Raw genomic sequence first — 12949 nt, 5'->3', positions numbered from 1 at the left:
CTATTGCCTCCTCGATACAGAAAGTTAGTTTGTGTACCGTGTTCTCTCAGCATGTTGATAAGTGATTACAAACAGCAATAAGTATGGTCAGTAACAGATAAAGTTATGCAAAGCATAAATTACTGACCCAATCCTTAGTGAATGAAATGATATTTGGGCCTGGCACTCTGCTCCTCCTGACAACCAGCTGACACTCGCCCTCCCAGTTTGTACCCAGGCTCACCCCACTGCTCCAGACTCGTGAATGGCTGCTGCATGGTGGTCTCAGGACTAGCTCAAGTTACTCATCCATCACATCTGGTCACAGGTTAACATAATCTTGCCCTTGCTGCTTCTCCAACTACAAATTCTCTGTGTAGGAGCAGCAAGAGTGCAATGGAGGGAATTTCTGTTGTATTCCAGGATGAATCATGCAAAAATTAATTAACTTAAAAGCATTGTTTAAGTGTATGGTCAGTGCTTTGAATGCATGGAAAATCAGCACCCTCCCCAAATGTGAGTTCCTTTGATGAGGCAATAGAGAGAGTTGATGAGGTTAATGATGTTGGAGTGGCATATATGGACTGCCAAATGACATTTGATAAAATGTGGCACAAAAAGACGAGGGAGCAAGTTACAGCTCATGGATTAAAAAACGAACAACAGCAGATGGAGTATGAAATTGGTTGATTGACAGGCAAAGTTCTCTCTAAGCTGCATAGCCACACAGAGGTTTGCTAATTCACTGACACATGGCTCAGGAAGCTGCTGACACACACACACACACACACACACACACACACACACACACACACACACACACACACACACACACACACACACACACACACATCTTCACAGCTACAGGGAAAATTGCAGGCAAAGTGGGTGATACTGCAGTGAAAAGTGGTTTATCCAGCCAGAGATGGTATAAAGTGGAGTTCCTCATGGGTTCATGTTAGGACCTCTGCTCTTCCTATCGCACACCAGTAATGATTTCCTACAACCTCTTTTGTCAGGCGAAGATACAGAAGCCTGAACGAACACAAGCACCAGCAGGTTCACGAACAGCTTGTTCTCAGCCATTATCAGACTGATAAATGGACTCTGTAGCCTCAAATCATGCTGATGTCACCTAGCACACAGCCTGTTCAAGGTAAACTGCATGCCTCTAAGTCTTTTTGATCTGTACATCCTTGCTTACTATGACCTGCTTGTACTGCTTGTAGACAAAGCTTTTCACTATATCGCAGTACGTGACAATAAAAAAAAAATCAAGCGTATTTTACACAGGTGCACAGAGCAAAATTTACAGATTACATGAAACGTAGAAGTTTTGTACAGCAAGTGGAAGGAGTAGAAGAACTATAAAGGACAGAGGTATAGATTGGTTGAATGGAAGACAAATGGTGGATGAAATTCAATGCAGAGAGATGTGAAGTGATTCACTTTGGTAGGAAGAAAGCAAATATACAAAACAAAGGATGCAATTCTAAACAGGGTATGGAAGAGGAGGGACCTGGATGTAAATATGCATATATCACTGAAGATGACAGGATAGGTTGAGAACGCATCCTGTGTAAACATGGTCATACTGCATAAAAACAAGGGAGTTACGCTCAACATGTATAAAAAAATGTTCAGCCTCCAGCTGGAGTCCTGAATCCAGCTCGAGGGCAACACACTTTAATGAAGAAAGGGAAGGTCTGAAGAGTGTGTGGATCAAAGAAAGGAGAAAGTGAGGACTGCAGATGCTGGAGGTCAGAGCTGAAAATGTGTTGTTGGAAAAGCGCAGCAGGTCAGGCAGCATCCAAGGAGCAGGAGAATCAACGTTTCGGGCATGAGCCCTTCTTCAGGAATCAAAGAAACCCAAGAATGGTTGCAGATGAAGAACTTCAGTTACATAAAGATGTTGGAAAAATTGGGACCGTTCTTCCTGGAGAAGTGAAAGTGGGAGAATATTTGATAGCGGCATTCAAAATCAAAAGGGATCTGAACAAAGTAGACAGTGAGAAATGGTTCCTGTCAGTGGAAGGTTCGTAAGACAGTTGCAAAAAGAAAAATGACATCCTGAAGAAAAATGTTTTGACACACTGAAGCATTACTTTATAGGTGGGTGGATACAACTTTAATTGAGGTATTCAATCAATATCTGTAAAGAGAAACGTACATAGCTATGTGAAGAAACAGGGAAATGGCACAAGGTGAATTGATCTTAAATGAGCGCTGAAGTTAAAAATTGCATAACACCAGGTTATAGTCCAACAGGTTCATTTGGAAGCACTAGCTTTTGAAGCTCTGCTCCTTCATCAGGTGGTTGTGGAATACAAGTTCATAAGACACAGGTCCTGTTGTATCAGGCAATGGGACACTACGTGAGAACCTCTCTGGCTTTGTCAAAGGCACCTTTAAACCCATTGTACAGGGGACACTCCAGCTTCTGGCGCGACACTACAGATTTCTTACCCATGGACCAGTCAAACAGGAACATTCCTCGTCACAATGGACATGTCAGCACGCTACACCAGCATTCCCCACAATTATGGCATCACGGCAACCGCCTCAGTATTCAATACCAACAACTGCCAATCTCCGAGCATTGTCCTACAACTCATCCACTTCATCGTTGACCACATTTTCACCTTTAACAACCAGTTCTTCATCCAAACACACGGAACAGCCAGAAGGACCAAATTTGCACTCCAATATGCCAACATTTTCATGCACAGGTTCAAACAAGACTCATTTTCTGCACAGGACCTCCAACCAACACTATACACCAGATATATTGACGACATTTTCTTCCTCTGGATCCATGGCAAGGAGTCACTGAAACAACTACACAGTGATATCAACGAGTTTCATTCCACCATCAGACTTACCATGGAATACTCTAATAGCTGTCTCATTCTTGGACACATGCATCTCCATCAAGGATGGACACCTTAGCACCTCACTCTACTGCAAACCCATAGATAACCTCACAGTACTACACTTCTCCAGCTTCCACCCAAAACATACTAAAACAGCCATCCCCTACAGATAAGCCCTATGCATACACAGGATCTGTTCAGGTGAGGAGGAATGTGATGAACACCTGAAATTGCTCAAGGACCCCTTCATAAGAACAGGGTACGATGCTCAATTCATCGACTGCCAGTTCCGATGTGCCACAGCGGGAAACTGTAATGACCTCCTCAGAAGACAGACACTGGCTGCAATCGACAGGCTACCTTTCATTGTCCAGTACTTCCTGGGAGCTGAAAAACCACTCCACATTCTTCGCAGCCTGCTACACATTATCGTCAAGACCTTCCGCACGTCTCCACTTCTCACCTTTAAACAACCAACCAACAAACCTCAAACAGATCATTGTTCACAGTAAACTGCCCAACCTTCAGGACAACATTGACCACAACACAGTACAACCCTGTCATGGCAATCGCTGCAAGACGTGTCAGAGTGTTGACACGGATACCACCATTACACTTGGTGACATCTCCCACTATGTACGCAGCAGGTACCTATGTGACTTGGCTAACATTGTCTCTCACATACGCTGCAGGCAAGGATGCCCTGAGAAATGGTACACTGGTGAGAGATGGTACATTGGTGAGACCAAGCAGAGACTATGACAACGGATTAATGGTCACTGCACAACAATCACCAGGCAGGAGTGTTCCCTCCCAGTCAGACAACACTTCAGCAGTCTGGGACATTCAGCCTTTGACCTTTGGGTGACCATCCTCCAAGGTTGATTTCAGGACAAACAACAACGCAAAGTGGCCGAGTAGAGGCTGATAGCCAAGTTCGATACCCATAGGAATGGCCTCAACCAGAACTTGGGTTCATGTCACACTACAGGTAACCTCACTGCATTATACACATGCATATGCACACTCATACATACTCACACACTGACGCATACCCTCTTTCATACACATATACATGCACACCCCGCACTCACACCCACGCATGCACCCTCTCATAGGCTTATGCCTCATCACACCCGCACACAAACTTGACCAAGCTTATACACACTCACACACTGTCTCTCCTGTACGCACGCACATAAAGGTTTATGGGGTGAATTTGTATTTGCAAAATTTCATTTTACTTTTTGCTCAAAAACTGCATGAATCCATGTCAGATTCTATTTGTCCCACTTCAGAAATAGAACCACTCTCAAAGTTGGGACATAGACAGACTTTAACCTCACACCTTTAAGGCATTGTCTGGGTTGTGATGACACCTATTGTTAGAAAAGCTAAAGCTATTTTGAGAATGTAACTTAAAAGGAGTTCTGAGATTTACATATTAAAGAACTGAAACTAGCATGTACCATTCTGAAAGATGAAAGACTTAATCTGAATTTGTTTAATATATCATTCCAGATCAAGACACTGTCCCTCTTTTGCTATAAATTATGTCTTATGATCTTATACTCTACAACCACCTGAAGGTTTTTTTTAGATTACATTACAGTGTGGAAACAGGCCCTTCGGCCCAACAAGTCCACACCGACCCGCCGAAGCGAACCCACCCATACCCCTACATTTACCCCTTACCTAACACTACGGGCAATTTAGCATGGCCAATTCACCTGACCCTGCACATCTTTGGACTGTGGGAGGAAACCGGAGCACCCGGAGGAAACCCACGCAGACACGGGGAGAACGTGCAAACTCCACACAGTCAGTCGCCTGAGGCGGGAATTGAACCCGGGTCTCAGGCGCTGTGAGGCAGCAGTGCTAACCACTGTGCCACCGTGCCGCCCACAGGTGTGGTGCTTCAAAAGCTAGTGCTTCCAAATAAACCTGTTGGGCTATAATCTGGTGCTGTGTGATTTTTAACTTTCTCCCCCAGTCCACCAAAGACACCTCCAAATTAATGAATGCCAGCATAGACATGACAGGCCAAATGGCCTCTTACTGGGCTGTAATTCTTTGATACGGTCATTTATCAATGAGTAGACAAAGTGTCTCTCAGACGCTTCTGCTTTCCTGTGCAGCAGACAAGCCAATGTAGAATCATAAGATCACTGCAAACATATCTCTTCAGATTAACACGTACTTCGATAGTTAGGCTTCTTCAGCAAAGACTTGCCTTGTGGCAGACTACTTTGTGATTATGGAACTCGCTCTCTGAATCTAAGGAAGTGGTTCAGAAAGTTTATGACAGACATTTAGTTCCTATTACACAAGTTATCACTTCACTGCAGGATTCTGGGCCCATATACTTAAACATTCTTAGTATTTCTGAACATAACAGAATTCAAATTCGTAATTTTAAAAATGAAACTTAAAGTTTTGATAATCACCCAAATAAATGCAAGTTTCAATTACATTTCAAAATACACAAAGAAGCAGTAAGGAAGAATAACACAAAGAAATTCGTTTTACCTCCCCACGCTGAGGATCTTGAATTCGGGTAAAGCGAAGGTCACTTTGCTGCCAGCTTGTATTTACACTGTGTATTTGTAGCTGAGACAATTCAAAAGATGCATTGAAAGCTTTTGCTTTGATTTTGATAACGATGGAACTCACAGAAAGAGAGATGCCTTCTACAACTTTTTCAGCAAAGCCATACTCACTAGAAAAGAATAAGATTATCAAGTAATTAACTGCAGAAATATACTCACATTATACTTCAGATTTCGACTTTGAATAACTATTTCTTCACTTTTTCTTCACAGAATAATCACCAGCCAGAATGTTCTCTTCTAGTCAGAGAACACTTCAGCGGTCTGGGATGTCTGACCTCAGACCTTTGGGTGACAATGCTCCAAGGCAGACTTTGGGACAGGCAAGAATGCAAAGTGGCCGATCAGGGGTGATAGCCAAGTTCGGTACCCACGGGGATGGCCTCAACAAGTACCTTGGCTTCATGTCACACTACAGATGACCCCACTGCACTACACACACCTACAGACCCACACACACTCTCATACGTAAGCTCTCTCCCTCATATACTCACACATATGCACCCACACTCTCACAGACTTATAACCCTTTAGTCTCTCTCTCACACACACACACACACACACACACACACACACATACACATAAAAGTTTGTGGGGTGGATTTGTACTTGCAGAATCACATTTTATTTTGCTCAAAAACTGCATGAACCCATATAAGATTCTGTAATCCTTTTTTAGAAATAGAATCAGTCTGAACAGACAGCCTCACACAGGGCACCTCACACCTTCAATGCATTATCTGAACTGACATGGCACCTATTGTTAAAGTTCACTTAAGAATGTAACTTGAACAAAAATTCTGGGATTTACATATGAAAGAACTGAAACCAACATGGTCATTCTATAAGTTGAGAGACTTAAACAATCCAAGTCTTTTTCAATATATAATTTCAGTTGCATCACACTTATAAGACACAGAATTTATGGAAAAAATTGACAATCTCATACTCCATAACTACCTGATGAAGGAGCAGCACTCCAAAAGCAAGTGCTTCCAAATAAACCTATTGGACTATTACCTGGTGTTATGTGATTTTTAACTTGACTTTTCTATGTACGAAAACATACAATCACCAATTAATGACAAATAAAATTGTGATCAGTGTTCCTTTGTAACAAATTTAAACTTGAAATAAAATCTCAATTTGGAATAAATTAAGATAAATATACTGCATCCTAGGAACATCTGTAAACCATTTTTATAAACAATTTTAGATTTTGACATGACTTACCTTTGACCTGAAGCTGTTGCTATAGGAGACGGTCCATTAGGAGGCCGAGGCTCCTCACAAGTTCTCATTTCCATTTCTACCTTGTCTAAATACTAGGTGAAGACAGCAAGAAAAAATAGACCTGATTAAAGTAATTGTCTTGATATCTCAAATGATACACAAGTCAATTCCAAACTGAGCCTCTTACACCTCTGCTTCTTAAAACAGCAATTTATTTTGGATTACAGTTGCACAATGAGCACAAGTGGCCATTCACTCTGGATAATTCTTGACATAAGCAGGCTCCTCAGCCAAAAGTCATTGAATTGTATTTTACCAGTATTTATATACACATACCTTGAGCAGTGATCAGTAAGTAACAATTATGAGCAGCAACTCAAATTTCTTTCCCTTTCCTCAAAATCCAGGGATACTCAAGCCAAATAATTTTTCACTAAAGCACCAGATAAGATCGGAAAATATTGCACAGTCCAAGAAACAAACTTCCAGTTTAAACTGGTCAGTGTGCTCTTGGGCAGGAGAGATTACATTTTAAATGACTAATAATATTGATGATTATAGAATTGTATAGCTCAGGGCTATTGTGCCTGTGCAACATGAAAGAACTACCTCAATTCATCCCACCCCACTAGGACTCTTCCTATAACCCCAAACATTTTACCTTTTCAAGCATAAACCCAACCTCATAGGTTATGGCTCACAGCTCAGTTGTTATATGCGAGTGGTCTCCATCAATATTTAACCCTTGTGCCAAGTTAATACACAGAACGTAAGAAACATAAAAACTAGGAGCAGGAGTAGGTCATTTGGCCCTTCAAGCCTGCACCGCCATTCAATAGGATAATGGCTGATCGTTTCGTGGCCACAGTTCCACTTACATGCCTTCTCACCAGAGCCCTTAATTCCTTCATTGTTCAAAACAATCTATCTTAGCTCTAAAAACATTTACTGAAGTAACTTCAATTACTTCGCTGGGCAGGGAATTCCACAACCCTTTGGGTGAAGTTGTTCCTTCTCAATTCAGTCCTAAATCTGCTCCCCTTAATTTTGAGGCTATGCCTTCTTGTCCCAGTTTCACCTGCCAGTGGAAACATCTCTACGTCTATCTTATTTATCCGCTTTATAACTTTGTTTCTGTAAGATCCCCCTGCATTCTTCTAAATTCCAATGAATATAATCCGAGTTTACTCAGTCTCTCATCGTGAGCCGTCAACTCCGGAATCAATGCAGTGAACCTCGTCTGCAGCCCCTCTAGTGCCACTACATCCTTTTTCAGGTACAGATCAATGTTTATTCACTTTTGTTGCGCATTTTCAATTTCACTTCAACAGTGACTGAACTCCACATTTTGTTGACTGTAACAAGTTCTCTTTTATGGTAAAAGCACAGAGTCACTGTGTAAAGCAAGAACAGCAATACCCATGCCGTTCAAGGAAGCTTTGCCGGTCACTTTAGAGAGCTATTCTGAGTCAACCCATATGGGATTTGAGTGACACACTGACAAGAATGTTAAGAATAGAATATATCCTTTCTGAAGACATTTGCTTTCCCTAAAAGCAAAATACTGCAGATGCTGAAAGCTAAAACAAACTCAAAACGCTGGAGAAACCCAGTAAAATCTGGCATTTGTGGCAAATACAAACATAGTTAATAGTTTGCATCTTAAATGACACTTCTGCAGAACTGAATTTTTATGTTCTGGAGAGGAATCATATTGTACTTGAAATGTTAACTGTTTCTCTCTCCACAGATACTACCTGAATTGCTGAGATTCTATCAGCATTTTGTGTGTTAATTGTGTTCAAGAAGTGATTGGGCTTTTACAACAAACTAACTGCTTCAATGTCATTTCTGAGGGAACCCACATTTTATTCTCCATGAACAGAATTCGAATTCCCAAGTCACCATGGCAAATTGGGAATTCTTGCTTTCTCAACTGCAACTCATAGCTCCAAGAACATTGGGTAGATGGAAAAGATAAATTTGAAACAATACTTTGATATGCCAGGACAGCAACATAAGAGATTGAATAGACATTAGATGTTTTGTGTACTGAAGATGGCAATCTACAGCTGCACTACATTACCAAAGGTGAGCCTTAGGGACCAGAATACTACCCTTAAAGTACACGTCAAATGTGATAATAGGCCAATGGGACAATCAGTAGCAGATGGAGTTTAATTTCTATGAATGCGAGGTGTTGCATTTTGGCAAATGCAAACCACGGCAGGACTTATACAGTTAATGGTAGGGCCCTGGGCAGGAATTCTTGCTGAACAAAGAGATCTAGGGGTACAGGTGCATAATGCCTTGAAAGTAGAGTCGCAGGGTAGGCAGGGTGGTGAAGACAGTTTTTGGCATGCTTGAACATTTGAGTATAGGAGCTGTGATGTCATGTTGCAGCTGTACAGGGCATTGGTGAGACAATTTTAGAATGCTGCATAAAATTCTGGTCTCCCTTCTAAAGGAAGGACATCGTTAAGCTTGAGAGGATGCAGAAAAGACTCAAGGATATTACCAGGACTGGGTGAACAGGCTGGGGCTTTTTCCCCTCGGAGTGTCAGAGTCTGAGGGGTGACCTTATCAAAGTCTATAAAATCATGAGGGGTATGGATAGGATAAATCGCCAAGGTCCAAAACTAGAGGGCATAGATACCTCCTGTCTAGCTTAAATCAGGAGGTGAAACGAAGAGAGGAACTTGGTGAAATTACAATCACCAGATCAGAGCTACTGAGCAAAATGAGGGGAGCAGCTGTGTGAAAAATCCCTGTGACCAGGGAACTTTATCCTAAAGTCTTAAAAAGAATCTGCCAAAGGTGGAGTAATGTTGTTGTTCAGTTTCCAAAACACATTAGATTATGGAAAAATTCTACCAGATTGGAAAGAAGCAAATGTAACCCTTTTAATGTAGGAGGAAAGAAGGCAGAAACCACAAAACTATAGGCCAGTTAGCTTGACTATCGTCACAGGAAAGATGTTGGAATCAACCATTGAGATGGTGAGAGCTGGGCAGTAAGAAAAATTCAACTTGATTAGGAAAACTTTGTTTTTGAAGAGATCATGTTTAACCAATCCATTGGAGTTCTTTGTAAAAGAGGAACATTGTGCCGTGGATCAAAGAAGTGTGATGATGTATTGTACTTTGATTTTCGGAAGGCATTTGACAAGGTGCAACATAAAACATTATTGTGCAATATTGAAGTAAGTAGGAGGTAATATTCCACCAAGGATTTAAGATTAGCAGATTGACTGGCTGGCAGAATGCAAAGGGCTATTTTCAGACTGGCAAGACGTAACAAGTAGAGACCTGCAAGTTAATGCCTTAGCTTTTCACAAGTTATATCAATGACTTAGGTGACAGTAGCTAAAGTTTCACATGATGCCAAGATAGGTTGGAAAGCATATTGTTAAAATGATATTATTAGGAAGTTGAAGACAGACATAGAAATGCTGAATGGGTGGATAAAATATGGCAGATGAAGCATAAGGTAGCAAAATTTAAAATTTTTCAAGGAGAAATTGAATTGAGTGAATCTAAAACTGTTGGGAATTTCTAAGAGTGAGAGGCATCCTCATCAAAAGATGTAAAATTCAATCACAGCATAATAAGATAGTTGCTACCGAGTTTTGAGAAGATTTGTAGCTCAGGTTGAGGTTCTGGATGTAGGTTTGCACGCTGAGCTGGAAGGTTCATTTTCAGATGTTTCGTCACCATACTAGGTAAATCTTAGGTAACATCTTCAATGAGCCTTCAGATGAAGTACTGGTGGTGTAGCCGCTTTCTATTTATGAGTTTCCATGGGTTGGTGATGTCATTTCCCATGGTGACACTATTTTCTCAGGGGGTGGTAAATGGGATTCAAGTCAATGTACTTGTCGATAGTGTTCCAGTTGGAATGCCATGCTTCTAGGAATTCTCGTGCATGTCTCTGTTTGGTTTGTCCTCGGATGGATGTGTTGTCCCAGTCGAAGTGGTGTCCTTCCTCATTCGTATGTAAGGATACTAGTGAGAGTGGGTCATGTCTTTTTGTGGCTAGTTGATGTTCATGTATCCTGGTGGCTAGTTTTTTTTAAGTAAAGTAGTTGCTAGGAGCAGGATTCCCTTGGCTGGGAGACCTGGGACTAGAGTTTACAGCATCAACATAGGGGACCAGTCAGAAATTGGGTTCTACAGAATCAGAGGACATAAGCATACTGCTGAGGCAGAAGATTGCTGTAATGTTGGAGGAGGTTCAGAAGGCCAAATTCCTGAACTGGTTTCAATGTCGCTATTTCTTCTGTTCTGCCAGAAATTAGATCACAGCTAATTTTGTTCATATTTAATAATAAATATAAGAACTTACCAGGCATATAGGATGAGTCTTTAATTTAGTCCAGTGTATCTGCAAGAAACATAAAATAAAGCATTTAGTAAAGCATTCAATTTCTCCAACTGGACAATTCTTTCAAATCACAAACAGAAATGACTGCAGTCTCAATGCAGAGCATTAACCAGCACACAACCATGGTGATAAGAACTTGTTACAGAAATTTTAATCAACCTGATCAGTCACCTCTGGTGCTGGTTAGACTTGAACCCACACCTCTGGCCCAGAGGCAGGGACATTATCACTGCACCAAAAGACCCTCCAGAAGTTTGCACGTTCTCCCCGTGTCTGCGTGGGTTTCCTCCGGGTGCTCCGGTTTCCTCCCACAGTCCAAAAGATGTGCAGGGTCAGGTGAATTGGCCATGCTAAATTGCCCGTAGTGTTAGGTAAGGGGTAAATGTAGGGGTATGGGTGGGTTTCACTTCGGCGGGTCGGTGTGGACTTGTTGGGCCGAAGGGCCTGTTTCTACACTGTAATGTAATCTAATCTAATCTACTCTGTTACACATAAAGAAAATCATACCTAGAAATAATTTTACCACTGAATCACCAATAAAAGCTTCATAAAGACAACTATTGTTCATACAATGTAGGCTAGTTAAGGTATCTTATCATCTGTTTCCTCTTTAAAAGAAGTAATAGTGTCAGTCACCATTGTATCAGCTTTTTTAAAAAACTTGTTTAACCAATATAGCCCTGTTTCTGTAATTTATGCTATTAGATACTTTGGAAGTTGGCATTTTAAGGATATGACATATTAAATTAAATTGTTAGAAAATTGAAGTAAAAATCTATATAAACAGGACCTAAAATGGAACAAGTACCTGTGGAGATTTTCGTTTGATATGTTGCACTTGAGTAAACCTTATCCTTGCATTAGCTTTGTCATTGTTTATTTTAGCAATGTGTAATCTGGAAGCAACAGGTCGGTAACTTAATACACAAAGTTTGCACTAAGCATATGCAGAACAAGGGTCTCATGGTTGTGAAAGAAAACAATACCAAATTCTATTCATCACTGATGCACCTTTTTTTGTCTTAAAGCTCAAATTTCCGGCTTGATGAGAGCATACAAGTCTTTGCCATCCATCTCACCACTTGCTCAGTGGTAGCATTTTCATTTGAGAGTCGGAAAATGAGTTTAGGTGTTTTTCAAGAGACGAGCAGAATCTTGGGTGGAACATCATTATGTCTGAAAAGGTACTGCACTGTTGAGACATGTTCTTTCAAATGAGATGCTGAGCCAACTTCCCAAGTGAACATGTATATTTGAAGATCAGGGGAACTCATGTGCTAGCCAACTTTTAGCCATTACTCTTACTGCTCTTTGTGGGACCCTAGTAAATAATTTGGATCCTGTGAGTCTTGTACCATACTTCAAAAGTGCTTCAATAACTTGAAAATGCTTTGGGACACTGAGCTCATAACTGGAGATAAAAAGGAAACCCCGACAGCTCGAGGCAGTGTAGCAATTTCCCTAACTGTAAGGCAGGAGCTCTAGGTTCAATTCCCACCTTCTCCAGAGGCATATTATAGTATATATGAACAGGTTGTTTAAATATATCTTTAAAGGAAATTCGCTCATTCCTGTTCCACTTCATATGTAAAAAATACATCAATATAATGAAATTCTTTGAGAATATTTCTTAAATCTGATAATGCAATGAATATTATAAAGTTATTTATATTAAGCATTTGGGGGCACCTTTAGCAGGACTGATCTTTAAAATGGAAACTCAAGGTCAATGCAAACAGTACAAACAGTGAGGCAATACATTAAGTAATAGGGCATAAAAGAGAGAAATCATCACCAGAAAACAGTGATCAGTGATTTGCTCCATGAACTACCTTGGGGCCTCTGTCACTCATTTGGAAAACTGATTAATTT

General features: G+C 40.9%; 1 protein-coding gene across 5 annotated transcripts in view; it reads right to left on the bottom strand.

Annotated features, from left to right (window-relative positions):
• bltp3b (bridge-like lipid transfer protein family member 3B) overlaps window positions 1-12949 on the bottom strand; it is a 148895-nt gene that overhangs the window by 90572 nt on the left and 45374 nt on the right. For all 5 annotated transcript variants that reach the window (XM_087999554.1, XM_087999555.1, XM_043713654.2 and 2 more), the window contains exons 3-5: window positions 11039-11077; window positions 6695-6786; window positions 5382-5571 (exon numbers count right to left, since the gene is read on the bottom strand). In XM_087999554.1, coding sequence (XP_087855680.1) covers window positions 5382-5571; window positions 6695-6786; window positions 11039-11077 — 321 coding nt within the window. The remainder of the gene's footprint in view (window positions 1-5381; window positions 5572-6694; window positions 6787-11038; window positions 11078-12949) is intronic.

Source organism: Chiloscyllium plagiosum, unplaced genomic scaffold (genome assembly GCF_037043375.1).
Source record: "Chiloscyllium plagiosum isolate Xiang-an unplaced genomic scaffold, Cpla_swu_hap1 HiC_scaffold_23, whole genome shotgun sequence".
NCBI classification, from domain to species: Eukaryota; Metazoa; Chordata; class Chondrichthyes; order Orectolobiformes; family Hemiscylliidae; genus Chiloscyllium; species Chiloscyllium plagiosum.
This window is presented reverse-complemented; position numbering and strand designations above follow the sequence as displayed.